We start from the raw sequence: 19,296 nt of genomic DNA, 5'->3' as shown, positions 1-19,296 counted from the left end.
ACCATTATAAAAACATCATACATGCATCATTTTCAATTTGATAAAACTATAAACACATACTAAAATTTCTCATCATTTTCACCCTCTATGCATACACACAAACAAAGTATACATAATCATTCATTATTTTGGTTCCATCTAGACTTGGTTGAAAATGTTCAATTTAAGTTGGTTGTAACCTAAGGTTGGGTTGAGAATCATAGGGGGTTTCTTCGGAAAAATTGTGAGGGTTTTTACTCCAAGATCAAGGTGTTGATTTGGGGGTTTTCGACAAGAGATACGCAATTGGATTTGATCGAGTGAAGATCTTTGAAGAATGGGTGGTTCTTTTAAAGGAGTGGCGTGAGACGGTGAATCAATTGGTAATATTGGGTGACAACAACTTGCAATTTGGATTCGACCGAGTGAAGGCTTTGAAGAGCGGTGGTTTCTTGCAAAGGAGTAGCTCAGGACGGTGAATCAATTGGTTTTTGTAGGGTGACTTGATCAAACTTAGATCAAGGGAAGGAAATTGCAAGGATCAACATCAAACATAGGGGTTTGTAGGGTTCGATTGCTTGACATCTCTTGTAAACAATTTTTTGCATAGTAAGATTGATATCTCAATTCCAAATTGGAATTAGGGGCATACGTAGTTGTAGCGAGGACGATTGATGAGCTGCCTAAACAACTCCCTATGTCCTCTCTCTCTCTCTATCTATATATCTATCTATCTATCTCTCTCTCATTTATATCTTGCATTTAAATTTCCATTATCAAATTTTTAAACATATTATTTGAGCGATTGATTCGTAACAATTTTCTGGTAATTATTTTTAACATTGTTGATTTGTTGATTTCCTTACAATCAATTAAATTGTAAGAGAATTTTGATAACAACAATCTTAAAGGAAAAATCAATCGCACACCAAGTGTTCGATAATTTCACACTTTAAATTTTCCTGTTTAAATTATTTGGAAATTAGTTGCTTAGTGATCACATTAAAACTGTTAAGTGCGAATTTAGTTGTTAATTGATTGTATCATTGTTATTTCGTATAAATGGTTGTGCGCATATCTGAGGTTCCAATAACTGGTTCGGTTTAGATGACTTTCGATATAAACACAATACTTACGCTTGCCATAGTCTAAATGTTTTCACATCCTTTAAAATTTGAATTTTTAAAGTTGGGGATCTACTCACCCCCTTCTAGATAAGTTGTCGTCGTCTAACAAGTGGCATCAAGAGATCTGGTTTATTCAGAGCTTCAAACACTTATTAGATAATGGCTACCAAACCTAAAGGGACGTATAATATAACGTATATTTTCACCAGTGAAAACTATGGTTATTGGAAAACTTGTACGCCCTTTCATATCAATTCATATGATAAGGGTGTATGGGATGCCATTATAAACTATCCAACTCAAATTACTATGACCGATAATAATGGTGTCGTCATACCTAAACCGGAAGCACAATGGGTTGACAATGATCTTAAAAGTGGGGTTACGATTGGAAAGCATAAAATATTCTCATATTCTCTTTCGGTGTTGTTGAATATTATAGTGTTTTCCATTGTGAATCCGCTAAAGCTATGTGGGGCGCATTACAAGTTGCCCATGAGGGAACTAATGAAGTCAAACAAGCTAGAATTAACACATTAAATCAAGAATTTAAACTATTTCTCATGAAGCATGGTGAAAACATTGTCAAAATGCAAAAGAGTTTCACTCATCTAATTAATTAACCGTTTAAATGCACTTGATAATCCAATTTCCACTACAATTGCTACTAATAAAGTTTTGAGGAGTCTTACTAGCGATTGACAACCAAAGGTCACGACAATCAAGGAAGCTACTAATATCAATACACTTGACCTCACTATATTGTTTGGCCAGCTCGAGAAACATGATTAAGAACTCACTTTCTTAGAGAAACATGAGAAAAAGCATGAGAAGAAGTTTAAGAAAGAGAAGAGAAAAGACAAGGAGGTAGAAAAGATGTCAATTGCTCTAAAGGCTTCTTGTTCCAGGTCCTTAACAAATGAGCAAATGAATGGTGATACTAGTGACGATGAAGATTCAGATGAAGAAGAAATGATGTTATTTGCAAGAAGGTACAATAGGTACATTAAAAACAATGGAGTAAAGCATTCCGACAAAAACCTCATTAAATTTAGAAAATAATCCACATCATCAAAAGGTAGATGACAATAACAAAGGGAAGTCAAGAGGCCAATGCTACAATTGTGAGAAATCGGATCATTATAGGCTGGAGTGACTATCTCTTGATAAAGACAAAGAAAAGGGTCAACACAACAAGACTAGAAAACCAAGAAGAGTCTATGTTGCTTGGGAGAGCGATGATGATTCCTCAAGTAATAAAAGCTCGAGTAATAGTGAAGTGGATGCAAATATTTGTCTCTCGGCTCATCAACGTCATAAGAAGAAAAAGAATGTAAGTCACTCTAAGTATGATAACGTTGATAAATTATCTTATTCCTAATTGTTAAGGGCGTTTGAAAATCTACAAAAAGAAGCATTAGTGGCTTTGAATAAACTTGCTTCAAGTGAAAGAATGTTTACAACATTAGAAGTCAAAATTTTAGAAAATGAAAAAAAAATGGAAGCACTAAAAAATATATTATGGATAGTCATAATATTAACAAAGAGAATGATGTACCGTCTTTGTCTGATTGTAAAACTTGTCAAACTTGCCAAGAGGAATCTAAAATTCTTAGAGCCAAAGTTGAGAAATCATTACAACCTAATACTACATTTGTCATTGATCATCCAAGGTTTGAAAAAACTTTGAATAAACCTCATAAAATGCGTAGATTTGTTAAAAAGGATGCAAATGACAAAAGTAAGTCTCATCATCATGCTATATATATCACTATTGTTGCTATATATCACTATTGTTGCAAAAAAGGGCATACAGAAATGCAAGTTTAGAAGCACTTTAGTTTCTAGTGATGTTTTTCAATAGTTATCCAAGTGCAACCATATTTTCACTCACTCCCAAACACCCAATATGGTAATTTTAGCACTAAGGGCAAAAAGAATTTAGTGCAGCTATATGAAAGATTCTTGAGTATAGTTTATATTTTGCAAGTTCAAGACATAAGGTTTTGGCAAAAAAGAAAGAAGTTCAAGACAGAAGGCATCTCTATTCTATTTAAAGATTAGTATGGCTCTGACTCTAGAAATGAGAGTAAAAGACACCAAGTTCAAGATCTAACATGTTTAAGTTCATAAACAAATGTAGTAGTTGTTAGAAACCCATACCTCAATAATCGAGGTCAAAATCTTAACAATATTACTATAACCATATCATTACAAATAAAGAACGTGGCTATTCAGTAGTGGTATTATACGTGTAGAATTTTCACATGGTAAACCTTAGGGGAAACATATTTTCTGTGTAAGGATTATTATTATAATTGACTGTATTAAATTTCCTAATCTAAGTAACAAAATCATTTTGTATTTTGATTGTCTAAATCAGCTTTTGGATTAGGTGTTTGTAATTATTCATTTAAGTATATAATGGCCAAATGTACGATAAGTACAATTCAGAGAAACTATTTGTAATAAGTTAACAGCTGTGGCATAAAAAAAACTGCCTTTCACTATCCGCATGCGCATGCAAACGTGTGCGTGACAATCAAGTATTTTGGAACTTGTGATTGTGTGTTTATGTCTAATTAACAGAGAAATTATATACTCCATAAATTCTACAGTAGTAATTGAATAAATTATTTATCATCTTAAATCTTATTTAAACGAATATTTAGGCATAATTTATTATAATTAAAAAATTAAATAGAATAAAAATTAGTATTTAACTTATTAAATAATAATTAAACAAATATGTAAGTTTATAAAATATATATAAATATGTTTTAAATCCTTGCATATTTTCCTTTTTTTTTGTCTCAATTAATGTTTCTAAAAAAAAAAAAATTATACATATATATATATATATATATATATATATATATATATTACTTTTTTCCTTTTGGTTTTTGATGTTTTAGTCTTTACAAATTATATATATATATATATATATATATATATATATATATATATATATATATATATATATATATATATATATATATATATACACACACATTAAAATTTATTTATGTCATCATTGTAAATATTTTCTAGTAGAACTAAAATTAAATATTTATATATCACATAAATCAATTTTAATTTGATTAAATTTTTTTAAATACTAAAATAAAATATATTAAGGATCAAAAGTAAAAATTAATATATTTAAAAATATTAGATAAAAATAATGTAAACTAAATTAGAATTATTTCTTTTATATTTTCAAAGACAACCTACATATTTAATGGATAAAAAATATATAAAATTTAAATTGAAATACACTGACAGTGTAAAGAAATTTTACACTATCAGTGAATCACAACCGTTGTTTTTTAAAAATATTTGATTTTAATTTTAATTTTTATTAAAGTAATCCATTTGGATGTTATGATATAATGATGGTGTAAAATTTTTTACACCGACAATGTATACCAATTAATCTCTTAACGTATAGAATCTTTCAAATAAAATGTAAAATGAAATAACAAGTCGTTACTCTATATTTAAATAAAAATAATTAAATTTACATTGATTAAGAATATTAACGAATTTATTTTTTTTATTAAAAAGAAAATAGTTGTATAAGAAGAGAGATGTCAATCTATATGGAGATTATCTATTTGGAGCATCGAAGTTATAAAAAAAATTTTCCGCAAAAACGGAGATGGAGAGAATAGTTCCCCGTTGACACTTTGGGACAGGGATTGGAAAAATTTCCAGATTCCGACCATATTATTTAACTTTTATATTTTATATATTATATAATATATAATTATAAAAGTTTAGATAATAAATATTAATGTATTAGAAAATGAAAAGTCATTAGTAGAACATTTTATTTTAATTTTATGATGTATTGTTTCACTACCCAAGTATTTAATTCTAAAAAGTGCACCCAATACATAGAATGTACACACCGTCTCCTCTTTTTTTTCCTCAATTATCTTTTTCTTCTTCATTCATCACCTCCTCCTTCCTCTCCATCATCACAACAACCACTCTATTTTGTTCGTTGTGCTTATGATAATTCTCTATATGATAATAACGAAATAGTAGAGTGATAGCTTTTATCAAAAAATATAAATTTTTTCTTAAGATTCAATTTTCGTGGATCTCCGTGAAGATTTGTAGGGATGGGGATGGAGAACATATTCTCTCGTAGTGGAGATTGAGGATGATGAATAAATTTAGAGACGAGGCGGAAAACAGAAAAGCTTTCTCCAAACTCTTATTCTTTTGCTACACTTAATTTTTTATGATAACTTTATTTTCATAAATATATAAAACAAATGGTTAAATTAATTATGCATTTCAAATGCTTTAGAACACCAAATATAATCATTCCCCTTGTCATATATTGAGTTCAAAGGATAAAATAATGGCATTTTCCATTTCCAAAAAGAAAGTGATACAAATAGATCCACAACTTTAAGCACATTTGAGCTAAAGTGGTGTCAATTCCTTCAAATCATCATCATCTACAACTTAATCTACAACTCTATGCACTTGTAGGGTTCACACCACTCAATCTTTTCCATTCCACCAATCGCCGCAAAAAATTCTCAACCTGCATTTATTTGCAAAAAGTTATCTTTTATACATTTCTCATATTCACCATTTATTTAATAATTAAATTACAAAAATATTTTAGATAAGAATATATATTTATATATTACCTCTGATGGATCTTGAAGAGTGTAGGAAGCATCTGTTTCTTTTGGAACACTAGAAACAAGAATTCCAACTCCTTGACCCCTTCTACTCAAAACCTGATAATTTTTATTAAGATCCATAATTAATATTATTATTTTATTAAATTAAAATAAAAATATAAACTAAAATTAAAGGTGGCAGCATTTTTTTTACCTTAAAAGCATCCTCATCAGTTCGATCATCACCGATGTAGATTGGGAAAACATCATTAGAATTCTCATATCCTATATAATTATAATCATAATTAATTAGGATAATCATAGTATAATTTTTAGTCAAAGCAATGATAATTTTGCATGAGTGTGTACTCACTAAACTAGTACTACACTTACCTAAAGATTCCAACAAAAACTCAAGAGCCTTTCCTTTGTCCCATTTGATAGTGGGACGAATCTCCAACACTTTTCTTCCTTGTGTTAGCCTAAGTTTTGGATATTCATTCAGTACCAATCTTACTTTCTCAGCCAAAGGAGCCCAACTCTAAAGAAAAACAACATTGGTAAAAAAAAATTAATGTTAATTTTTGTTGTTAATTCTAGTACTAATTAATAATCATGCAATTATGATTAAAATACGTTGATCTCAACTATAATTAAATCAAGTACCTTTTCGTCAACGCATCGGAAATGCACTGATAAGCAATATTTGTTGTTCTCTACCATAGCTCCGGGGACAGATTTTGTTTTTTCTAACAAAATTTTATACACTTCGTCGATCATTGGTAGAAATTGACTTGCAGGTTGGAACGACACTGCTTTATTACTATCATTTTTACTCTGAAACAAAGTAAAAACTCGCAAATTTAATTAGAAAGAACAAGACTTAAGAGAAAACTATTCAAGAAAATATTAATTAGTGACAGAAATTCATTATCTCACTTTTTCAGCAGTTTGGTTTTTTGTTGGTCCCATGATGTCCATACCATGGCTTGCTGCATAGTATAGCTCTGCCAATTTTACAAAGTTAAATACCTGAAGATAAAAAAAACAGAAAATTGAGATGAGAATTTTTTATTAAATATTTACTTCAAATCATGTTATTTTTTGTTTTTGAAGAAAATGTACCTTATCTCTGCACCTTCCAGTCACTATAGCTGTAGGAAAATTTCTTGCTACATTCTTAAGTGTTCCTCTCATCTATTTTTATTAGATTCAAAAAAATAATAACCAAATTAATAAAAAAAAACATAAGCTAAACTTTATTCTATGGATATATATCATACGAAGAAAGAAAAAAAAACCTTTCTTGTCATGAAAGCTTTATCTGGATCAGCAACAATAGGAGAGAGAGTTCCATCATAGTCAAGAAAAAACACAATCTGTTTTCCTTTTGAACTAAACAATATTTGATCAAACAATTTCAACGCCGAAGGATGATAAAGCTGTTATCACAAAAAAAAAAAAAGAAAAGCAAAGTCACATAAAAATAACAACAATATAATAAATATTGAATTTGTTGAATTTTATGTTTTTTGCATATATATGCTTACAATCCATGAACATTTTTCTTGATAATTTTCCGAAGATTTGACTCGAGTTGGAGAAGCGGCTCTCATTGAATCAATCCAACCATTAACATTACCACCTTCCAATCTCTTAATAAAATTGTTATGAGAAAACCCCAAAAAACCACCTATCACCGCCATCGACTCCGGCGTGGTTGCTGCACTAGGCAAAACCACGGTGGAGATAAGCGTGTTAATGCATGACTTAACTTCAGGTGTCACTGTCACCACTACATTATTCTGCTTAGTCATGTTAGAAAAAAAGAGAGTAGAAAGAAGAAGAGATATTGAGTTATGATGAACTTAGGACAAGGATATTTCTTGTGATGAATGAAGGGTTTATATAGAAAGAAAAAAAAAAGTTGAATGAAAAAAAAATATTAAAAAAATATTACAGATTTGGTTACATGGCTAGCTCAGAAACGAGGTTGAGGTGTGTGTTTGTGTGGGGTCCAACGCAAAAACAAACGAGAAAAACAAATGGTTAGTGTACTTCTCTGCAGTTATACTAAATATGTGAATGGTAGGACCCACTAAAACTTTTTTTTATGAATGTAAAAATAAATATGAGTGGATGAATATGATTATATGAATAATGGATTCAGATTATGTAATTTTTTAAGATTTTGTAGTATTTTAAATTTGATTTGTTTTGTATTTAGAGATAAATGGACAACCTCGCTAGAATCGAAATAAAAATAAAAATGGACAACCTCGTTTAGGAAAGAGGTACTTGTTTTATTATATGAAAAGATTCGAACTTTGGTTACTGGGACCTAATTATAATGGTTAAATTAAGATGAACTATATAATATTCTTGAGAATCTGTAGTCTTGACAGGATAATTGAATAGGGTAAGTGAGATTCGGTTTTTCTTTTTAATTATGGGAATAATTTCTTAAATGGATATTGTTAAAATTGAGATTGGTAATTTTTTTAGTAAGACTGATATTCCTTGTCCCTTTTGATGGATGGAGAAAAAAATTGAATAAAGAAAAAGATGGGAAAAAATAAATAAAGAAAAAGATGAAAGAAAGTAGTGATTTTGGAATATGAGAGAAAAGGGAAAAGAGAAATTATATAAAATTTTCAATAAATCAGAATTTTCTTTTTATAAATAAGAAAGTAGTTCATATTAATTGCTTATTTTGAGTTATTCTCGATGAAAGCTAATTAGAATATTTAGGCTCTTTTTGATAAAAATAACGGTTGATTGATAAGTTATTTGATAGTTTATAGTTTATGACTGATGGCTGATAACTGATAGTTTATAGCGGCTTTGGCTAATATGCATAAGGATTTTCCTTATGCACCGTGCATAAACCTACCTAAGCCATTGGATCATGTTTTTAATCTAGTATTGAGTATTGAGTATTGAGTGGTGAGTATTGAGTATTGAGTAATAACAATTGATGTCTAGAATTTGATCCAATGATCCAAGGGTCCATAATAATCTATGCACGGTGCATAGATTTTTATCTATGCACGGTAACTGCACCCGTTTATAGCTGATGGTTGATGACTTATAGCTGATAAGTTAATTGAAGTGTTTGATAAAATTATCGGTTAAATTACCTGATAAATTAAAATAACATAAAAGATATTTAAATATTTAATTATTTTATTTTAAGTAAAAGTAAATTATAAAAAGTAGTAATAGGTGTTAGGTAAAATAATAAAGGTAAAAAAGAAAAAAAAGAAGTTATAAGTTATAAGTTATAAACTAAAACCGTATTTAAAATAGCATCTGAAAAATAAATTATAACTTAGTAAAATAAACTATAAACTCGTGATAAAAAACTGTTAGTAAACAGATCTTTTATTATCTTATAAGCTCAGAAAATAAACAATGGTGACATAATTTGATAAAGAACTTCAAAAAGATAATATGTGATTGTGATATGATCATATCATGTATACCATGTGTTTGATTAATGCATACATGAAAAGAGATTTGATAGATTTGATATTATTATTTTATTTTCTTATGTGTTATATATATATATATATATATATATATATATATATATATATATATATATATATATTTAATAATAAAATTAAATGATATATATTATATTTAAATTATAAAATTACGTTTGTAAAAGATGTATGTGTTTTATTAAATCATTTTTTAAATATATTAATAAATAAAAAAGTTTTAAAGTAATAAAATAATTTTAAATGAGTTTATTAAAAAAATTCATAACACTATTAAATAATTAGTTTTAATTTTAAAACAACACAATTAAATAAGTAATTCATTATATATGATGAAGCCGAGAAAAACACCAAAAAAAACATAAGTTTAAATTGTGTCGACGGTTTAAAACTTTTTTCATTCATTTAAAATGAAAATCAATCACAAATGTTGAATAATAAAAAGATAAGAAAAATAAGATTAACATACATAAAATTTATTTTGTTCACCCTCTTGACTCATAGCTACGTCAAGTCCATCACACAGTCAGATTGTTATTATAATCAAAACAATTACGGTACACTAAGGAGATGGAGGGCCAAACACATTTTTTATGAAGCTTTTATGAAAAAAAGTAGCTTTTTTTTTAAGACAAAAAATTGAATAAAAGGAGCTTGTAAAAAAGAAGTTGAAATCAACTTCTTTAGAGCTTAAAACATGTGGTCGCGGTTCGAATCCCATTGAATACACTTTTCTTTAAAAAAATGTCATGTTTTTCAATTTTTTCTATGGTTCATAACAGAATTATATTTTATTTATTCTTCTTCCGTTTACATTATATTTTTTTAGATACTAGTATTTTTTAACTTTTATTCATTTTGTATATTATATCTTTTTTTATTGTATAATGATTTTCAATAATAATATTATTAATTTCTTATATTATACACTAAATTATATATGTTAATACAACAATTAATCAATACGTAGTGTATATATATATATATATATATATATATATATATATATATATATGATCAAATGACACTAAAATGTAAAACTTAGTAAAATGACACCTCCGATAACTCTTTACTGTATATCCATATAACAAAATTCACCGTTGGATTGAAATCTAACATCATATATATCATGAATATAAAATTTAACATCAATCAGAAATTATTTGATATGTTAAAGAGAATAATCAATATTAACGGTTTTGTTGAAATTTTGTAAGATGTTAGTTTTTATCCATCTCGTACACATATCAAACGATCTCCGATTGATGTTAAATTTTATACACATGATCTATATCATAATAATTTTCATTCTGATGGTGAATTTTGTTATAAAGATATGTACTAAAGAGTTATCAGAGTGTTTACCCAGAAAAATGGTAAACAAGCGCTAGTTTCCTTTTTAAAGGTTACTTTTGCGGAGTCAACTAGAATACTCCAGGACTAATTGCTTTATTTTGTTATATTATGTGTATCTGGTTTGTATTGAATGCAACAGTGACTTTAAAGTAAAAGTAAAACACTGAAATTAAAGACTTTAAAGTAAATCAAAGCAATAAAAAGGCAGTAAATGTGCACTGAAAGATGAAATATAACGTAAAATGATTGCATTAATTAAACTGGTACGCATACGTACATTCCAAAGTTGCACTCTTTACTCATTATTGCACAGAGATTTGAGTTTACTTGTGTTTATGTAGAAAATGCGGACCCCTAACTATTCCTATTGAACTTGCTTAAATAGTAAAAATAAGATAACTACTACTAACGGTTGACTGTCATCAGCCGACACGTGTCTTCGACATGCAGCATCTTCGATGTATAAGGCCTCCACGCGTCTCTTGTAACTGCTGAAAACCGTCTCCTTTTAACTTCTAATACCTCTCGACTTCCACTTCAGTTTCTGCAGCAAAATTCTTAAGTCTTCGCATACTTTTGGTCGAACGCTGAAGCCTCTGATAATCTTTCTAGTCGAACGGCTTCGACTACTAAGCATTACTTAGTCGAACCGCTTTGATCCAAATGGCAATGTAGTTATTTAATTGAGGCCCAATTACCAATTTAGGGCCTTTCTACCAAATTGAGGCCCAATTACCAATTTTGAGTCCCAGTTGCCCATTTATTGGTAAGTCGAAATCCTAGGGTAACAAATTGCCCCCCAAGCGACTTCTTTCGACTGACTTTAGGAAAGAGAAAAGATGGCGTTTCAGTTCTTTCTTGGGTTTCGACTTTTGTTAATTCCCATTACGCCATGATTATATTTCATTTTCCCAGGCACTAATTATTACCTAAACACTAGGTAATGGGCTATAACTGCTCCCAACTTGCTTGTGTCAGTTTCCAAGATATTTAATACGATCTTTGATTTTCTAATTTCCTTTCCCACGTTTGTCTTGCTGAAGTAACTACATATTCTCTATATATATAGCCTCATTCCTTCCATTTCCTTTTGCATTTCCCTACGCATAACATCTTAAACATTTTCATACTTCAAACTTTGTCTTCAAACCATGGCACAACCTTTAACAAACGCCCACATAAGATCCTGCATCAAGAAAGAATTTAAACTTTCTGAAGAAGAGTTTGATGCGAACCGCATCAATGTTCGTGCTTTCTATGCTGGTCAGGGACTTGAGTTTTATCCTGAAATTTTAGATGGTAACATCTATCCCTGCATGCTGACTGAATTTTGGAGGTTTGCATCTTTGCGCATAGATCCAAAAGGGAGGACTACTATAACCTCCAACATTCGAGGGGCTCATGTCATCATCACTCCCTCAACAATTTCTGATTCGTTGAAATGCAGTAATACCGGTGAAACTTTTGGTGACAATATTTTCAACATGAACACTTCTAATATGTTAAGGGATCTCATGGACAATGAACCCTTTTGTGCCAAAGTAATCAGAATTTGGCACCAACTTTTGGTGGGCAACTTTCGTCCATGCAACCATGATGAAAATAGCATCATGGTGGAAGAGTTGGAATTCATTTCCTGTGCCCTTCAGGGGAAGAAAATCAACTTTCCTCTATTGATTTTTAAGCAACTTGTGGAAGCTGTCTCTTTGACTGCCTCTCGTTAAGGAATGGTGACTTGTCTTCCTTATGGAAGATTCTTATCCTACCTATTCCTCAAGCAAGGTGTGGTGAGGAAAATGCACAAGACTGGACGTATGGATATGTTCGAAGCCGAAAGTCTGCCTCTACTATCCTTGAAGGACATCGACCGAAGGGTTAACTAATATTGGATATTTTAGTGACTTTGGTTTTTTTTATTTTTTTATTTTGTACTCTTCGATTGCTCCACTCCTTTATGACTATTTTTGTAATAGTTGGCTACTTTTATAGCCATCTTTAATCTAATATTTCAGCTTTGGTCTATTATGCGTATTTCTTGAAGTGTAGGTTTATATTTTTTCAAATATTTACCATTCACCCTCAAAATTCGACCATCTGAATTTAATTCTTCAATTTCATATGTATTGTTTGAAAACACTTGCAAAATTTTAAACGGTCCTTCCCAACTTGGGGACCATTTTCCCAATAACTTATTCCTTTGATCCATGGGCAGGATAACTTTCCATACATAATTACCTACCATGAATGTCTTCTCTTTGACTTTCTTGTTGTAAAAGCTTGCATCTTTCGACCAACAAAAACTGATCCTTGATCAGTAGTAATAGTTTATGGAATCCCATATCTGTAGATAATGTGTTTTTGTATGAAACTAATCATGCTTCTTGATCAGCATTAACTAGTGGGATTGCCTCTATCCATTTAGTAAAATAATCTATTCCTACTAAAATGAATCTTTGTTGCTTAGAAGATGCAGGTTTGATTTCTCCTATTAAATCCAAAGCCCATCCTCTAAAAGGCCAAGGTTTGACAATGGCATGCAATTCACTGGCTGGAACATGTTGAATGCATGAAAATTTCTGGCACTCTTGGCATCCTCTTGCATATTCAATACAGTCTTTTAGCATTGTCGGCCAATATAAACCTTGTCTAAACAACAGCCATTTCATCTTATGGCCTGACTGATGAGCTCCACAAACACCACTATGAACCTCTGACACAGCCAAATATGCTTCAGCTTCACTTAAGCATTTCAACAATACACCTTCAGCTGTTTTCTTGTATAAATCATTTTCTAATATCACATAGTTTAGAGCTCTGTATTTAATCTTTCGTTCAGTTCCTCCGACTGGATTATTTAGGTATTGGACCAATGGGTTTCTCCAATCAGCATCAGTCATATTGTCGATGGCAAAAATTTCCAAGGCATACAAATCTTTACTTTCAACTTTACTTTCAACATTATCACCTACCCCCTCGAATTTTGACGTCGACAATTGACCTAACTTGTCTAATACTTCATGGGTTTCTTTATTCTTGATCTCGACCATATCTTCTAACTTGTCTTTAGAAACTCTATACCCAGAAGCAATTTGTGTCAATTCATTGGCAATGTAATTGTTAGATCTTGGTACATGCAAGATCTCAACATGTTCGAATTTTTCTAATAAGCGTATCACAATTGCATAATACATTATTAGATTTTCTTTGATGCATTTATACTCTTTTTTTATTTGTCGAATTATTAGCTCAAAATCACCTCGAATCTCAACTCGTTTTGCCCCTAAATCTATTAGGGCCTTCAAACCAGTTATCAAGGCTTCATATTCGACCTCATTGTTAGAACATACTTCTTTCATTTTATAATGGAACTTTGTTGGAAGTCCTTTGGGAGAAATAATCAAGACTCCAATGCCTGATCCATTTTTGTGACTAGAACCGTCAAAAAACAATTTCCAGTTGGTTCGTTCGACTTGATTTACAGACAATTCGACTAACCCATGGTCGACTATAAAATTAGCCACAACTTGTCCTTTCATAGCTTTTAAAGGAACATATGTTAAAGAAAATTCAGTTAGCGCTAAAGCCCACTTACCAATTCGACTATGCAAAATTGGTTTAGACAACATATGTTTAATAACATCAAAATGAGAGGACACATACACATCAACAGGCTTTATATATTGCTTAAGTTTGTTACATGAGAAATACAAGCATAAGCATAATTTTTCAATATCATTATACCTAGTTTCAGCATCTACTAGAGTTCGACTTAGATAATATATAGCTCTTTCGACGCCATTATCATCCTCTTGGGCTAACATACTCCCAATTGTCGAGCCTGATGCAGCTATGTACAATTTCATACTTTTTGTCCTATTGGGGGGTAACAAAATAGGAGGCTTAGTTAAATAAGCTTTTATTTGGTCGAATGCCTGTTGATGTTCTTGTTCCCATTTGAATTGATCTTGGTTCTTGAGCTTCACAAGTGGTGAAAATATCTTCGTTTTGCCACTTAGATTTGAGATGAATCTCCTCAAGAAATTAATCTTCCCCAACAATGACTAGAGTTATTTCTTTGTTTCTGGCGCCTTTAGCTCCAAGATTGCTTTCGTCTTATTTTGGTTTATCTCAATGCCTTTCTTGTGAACCACGAAGCCCAGGAAATCCCCTGCATGTACACCAAAAGCACATTTTAAAGGGTTCATTTTGAGTCCATATTTCCTCATTCGTTCAAAAGATTGTCGAAGATGGTATAAGTGACCATTTTCAGAGTTAGATTTTATTACAATATCATCAATATAAACCTGCATAAACTTGTCAATAAAATCATGAAACATGGAATTCATGGCTCGTTGGTATGTAGCTCCAGCATTTTTTAAACCAAAAGGCATTACTACCCATTCATAAGTTCCTAAAGCACCTGGGCATCGAAACGCCGTCTTAGGTACATCTTCGTCAGCTATAAAAATTTGGTTATAACCTGAATATCCATCCAATAAGCTGAGATATTCAAATCCGGCTGCAGAGTCGACTAACATTTCAGCAACCGGCATGGGATATTCATCTTTAGGGGTAGCCTTATTTAAATCTCTGAAATCTATGCATATACGAAGGCTACCATTTTTCTTTATGACAGGCACTATATTAGCTAACCATTCGACATACCTCGCAGTTCGAATAAACTTGCTTCTCAACAATCTTTCAATTTCTACTTTGATTTTTCCATAACCTCTAGCGCAAACCTTCTAGGAAGCTGCTTGATAGGTTTTTTACCTGGGTTTAAAGGTAATCGATGTTCCACCACCTGTCGACCCAAACCAGGCATTTCGTGATAATCCCAAGCAAAACAATCTTTGTATTCTCTTAGGAGTCGAATCAACTTGTTTTTTAAACAACTTGCAAGCTTCGTGCTCACATATGTAGGCCTTTTAATGATCCCATCACCCAAATCGACTTCTTCCAAGGGATCTTGAGCTTGCATTCTTTTGACTGATCCTAATGGATCCATTTCGAAACCTAAAGGTTCATCATCGTATATCCCATCAAGTCGTTCGACTTGGTGATCGACTTCAGGACTGTCCTCATTTTTTACCAACATGGCCTCAATAGCCATATTTTTCTCTAATTCGGCTTCTAAAGCCGTTCTTTCTTTGTTTTCGGCCAAATAAGCCGTTATTCGAGCCAGGTATTCTGACTCAGTGGTCATCATCTTTGACTGATGTCCTCTGCTCTGGAGGACTTTCATGGTTCAATGGTTCATTAGGGTCTTCTTTATTCCAAATGAAACCATAATTTGGGTCTAAGTTCAAATACTTAGACACACTTTCATCAGAAGAATACACCTCTTCTGCTTTGTAGCAAGGAGCTACATTTGCCAGATGTTGGTCGAAGTGTCTACGACCACTTTCAGTTTTGTAATAACTTTGGCCAGCTTCAATATTCTCCACTATACCATCTGGCCTCCAAATGGCCACACGCTGATGTAAGGTCGAAGGAACTGCCCCTATTCCATGGATCCATTCTCGACCCAATAGCAGTTTAAAATTTGCCTGCGATGCAATCACCATAAAGATGGTTGACCTGACAGTCGAACCAACAACTAGTTTTACTTGAATCACTCCAAGTATTCCACTTGTCTTGCCCTCATAATTAGACAACAACATATTATGGGGCCTTAAATCTTTGTCAGATTTACCCACTTTCTGGAGTGAGGAATAAGGCATTAAGTTTACAACAGCCCCACTGTGGACCGTCCTTTCGGGCCATACCCCTCCGTGGGTGGGATACGTGAACTGACTCTTTTTTGTCGATCGGACGCTTTCGCGTCACTTTTGAAAAAGTTTACAGAGTCGCCACCGACCTTTTATTTTATCCAATGAAGGAAAGGTTTATAAAAGAAACAGAAAAAAGACCTTTGAGAGATTCTGGGTAAGGGGGTAGGTTATACAAAGGGAAGGTGTTAGCACCCTTTGTATCCATGGTTATCCATGGGCTCTTTAGTTTGCTTAGCTCATTTGCTTTACTTTTCAATTGATTCGGAATGCTTTACCTGTGTTTTTGAAATACCTTTGCAAATAGAATTTGTAATGATCCTTGTGCGGATATATACAAATGCTTGTTTATCTTTCGAAAGATGTTTTGAAAAGATCGTTAATTTTGTAATGATCCGTGTTTGGATGTATACAAAATATTGTCTTTTGGAAAATTCGTTTTAAAAAAACAACAGTGTATGAGAATTTCGTTTGTTTTGATTTTGAGCAAGCAAACTAGGAGGTCTACCCTGAGTTAGGAGGTCTTTATCCTTGTTCCCTTTAAAAATCTATCCATTCGTCGGATATAAACAAAAGGTTCGATTTTGTACTCGAAACAGTAGAAATGTAACTTTGATTTTGAAAAGAGTGAAAAGGGGTTACCCTAGGAGGTGCAAATGTGATTGTGATTGAATTCAGATATTTATCTTTGAAGTTAGTGATCTGACGGTTCAGTTTTATCTTTGACATACACGCAGTTTATATGGGTGCTGGAAATTAAAATGCGGAAATGTAAAGTGCAGAAAGTAAATCTACGCTATTACATCGATTGTGCGGGAAATGTAAACTAGCCTATTTACATGAATTTGACATCCTATACATTTATCTAGGAATTTTAAATTGCAAGAAATAAAAGGCATATTTTTGTATTTTTGTGATTTATTTTAAATATAATTAATGCATTATTAATTAATTTAAAATAAAGAAAAGATGGAAATATGATTAAACCTAGCAAATAAGTTTAAAAATATGTACAAAATGTTTGTTAATTGATTTTAGAACAAAACTAATTTTTTGGAATTTTTGAAATTTGTTTTTGGATATTTTAAGTTAATCAAAACATAATTATGCAAATAATTACACAAATAATTAAAACTTAAAGAGAAAATTATCCTAAATATGTACAAAATTAGTTTATGATATATAAACAATATTTAACACAAAGAACAATTTTTTTTTTGATTTTTTTGACTAATTAAAATAATTAATAAGCAAATATACAAATACATACTAATTAATTATGAAAAATATTGAAATTTTGAAGAAAAATAAAATATTTTTGTTTCATAAAATTATATATTATTTTAGAAGTTTAAAATATTTTTTGTGGAATTTTTGGAAGTTTTTAACTATTTTTAATTAATTTATCAAAGAAACTAAAATAAAAATAGAAAATAAAATTAAAAATATAAGGATACTGATCTGGTGTGGCAATTAATGAAGGAGCATGGTGAGCTTGCATGTGTGAGGCGTTGGATTGGCTTTGAGATTGATCCAAGGGCACAGATTTGTAGGTGCATGGTATGATGGTGTACACTGAATCCAAGGGGATTCAAAGTCTTTGCAGGGGCCCACGCTGGATTGACCAGCGAATAAGATTTGAGGGAAGGGCCAACTTGGCGCGCTGAAAAGTCAGACGAACCACGCTTGGACGCGTGGTCGTCTTCAACCTCCAGAAGTGAGGTTTTCAGCTTCAAATAGCGGGGGTTTTTAACCTCCCCTATTTGGACGTTAAAATTCCAGTTTTTTAACAACCTATGAACCTGCAAAAAATACGAGTTAGCAATAGAAACAAGTGACCCAGATCCACTAATTAGAGTGTCCTGAATCCAAATATGTCATTTGTTTTAAGGTTTGAAGCTCCTAGCTATGGATACGAAGAAGATGAAGCTTAAACACTCATGGACTCGTTTTAATGGTGGAGCCTGATCCTCACGTTGGAACACTCATGCTAAGGCCCAGATCACACATATAGGTCCCCATAAGGATGTTAGGGTGGTTAGTTTGCAGTGAAATTAGTTGCATATACAAAAACGAAAATAAAACTCATATGTACATGAAGAGCTTTAAGTGCTTTATACGACTCTCATATGTCTATATTTAGAGCTCAATCTTACTCTATAATGTTTGAGGAGATGATTAGAAGTGTTTATTGGTATTGATATTGATTGGAAATTTGAATTTGAAAATTACAAAGTATATGCAAATTTTGAGAATTTTTGTGATATTTCTTGCTATACTCTTGCCCTATTTCGTGTGTCCCCTCTTTTGCTGAAGTATGATGCTTCTTTTATAGCCCAAAGTTGCTTGGAACTCAAGCTAAGAAGCTTTGTTGTCTTTGTTGAAAGTTTGATTTTTAAAATATTAAAAATCTTTGAATTGTTGACCAAGCTTGACTCCATTCAATGCTCTTGTCTTGCTCTTCAATTCTTGCAGAAAAAATGAAGATTCCTTGAAGTGAGTCATACTTGGAGGCCAAGCAACCATTATCCATGCATTTTCCTTTTAATTTTAATCTTAAAGTAAGATAAAATTATGCAAAAAATGGCCAATAAAGATGTGGGCTTTGTCTTGGTCGTGGGAGGCCCATAGTAACATGGCAAAGATGTTTGGACCATAAAAACTTGGACTCATTTGGAAAAAAAACATTTTTGAGCAATGTTGATTTCATGCATTTTCCCAAAATTTAGCCAACTTCAACAAGGTGTAAATCCTTCAATTTTTGTCATATGAAGGAGATCTTGCACTTTTTGGAAACCTCAAAGAGTCCTCTAACCAATGTCTTTGGTCTCATATCAAAATGATTTTTGGTTCTCCTTGTGTGTCCATTTGAAAAAAGTGTCTTTTTGTTGACTTTGAAAATGACCTG

The 19,296-nt window shown here is 31.5% G+C and overlaps 1 protein-coding gene across 1 annotated transcript; it reads right to left on the bottom strand.

The window, feature by feature from the left end:
• Positions 1-5,417: 5,417 nt before the first annotated feature.
• LOC131634900 (probable trehalose-phosphate phosphatase H) lies at positions 5,418-7,618 on the bottom strand. The gene is made up of 9 exons (XM_058905521.1): positions 7,306-7,618; positions 7,057-7,197; positions 6,881-6,952; positions 6,695-6,787; positions 6,422-6,592; positions 6,149-6,296; positions 5,970-6,040; positions 5,780-5,872; positions 5,418-5,670 (listed from the first exon to the last, which is right to left on the bottom strand). Exons 1-9 carry the CDS (start codon positions 7,570-7,572, stop codon positions 5,602-5,604), a joined length of 1,125 nt encoding a protein of 374 aa, XP_058761504.1. The 5' UTR covers positions 7,573-7,618; the 3' UTR covers positions 5,418-5,601.
• Between the last annotated feature and the right edge of the window lie 11,678 nt (positions 7,619-19,296).

The sequence above is a fragment of the Vicia villosa genome, unplaced genomic scaffold (assembly GCF_029867415.1).
Source record: "Vicia villosa cultivar HV-30 ecotype Madison, WI unplaced genomic scaffold, Vvil1.0 ctg.001376F_1_1, whole genome shotgun sequence".
Taxonomy (NCBI): Eukaryota; Viridiplantae; Streptophyta; class Magnoliopsida; order Fabales; family Fabaceae; genus Vicia; species Vicia villosa.
Note: the sequence above shows the minus strand (reverse complement) of the source record. Positions and strands in the feature narration are given on the sequence as shown.

Bases quoted from the DNA above. Each gene is read 5' to 3' on its own strand.
- LOC131634900 (XM_058905521.1), bottom strand. From the start codon at position 7,572: ATGACTAAGCAGAATAATGTAGTGGTGACAGTGACACCTGAAGTTAAG. The intron at 7,198-7,305 runs GTAAGCATATAT...TTGTGATAACAG, and splicing joins AAGAAAAATGTTCATGGATT to CTTTATCATCCTTCGGCGTT. The intron at 5,873-5,969 runs GTAAAAAAAATG...AAAAATTATCAG, and splicing joins CTGATGAGGATGCTTTTAAG to GTTTTGAGTAGAAGGGGTCA.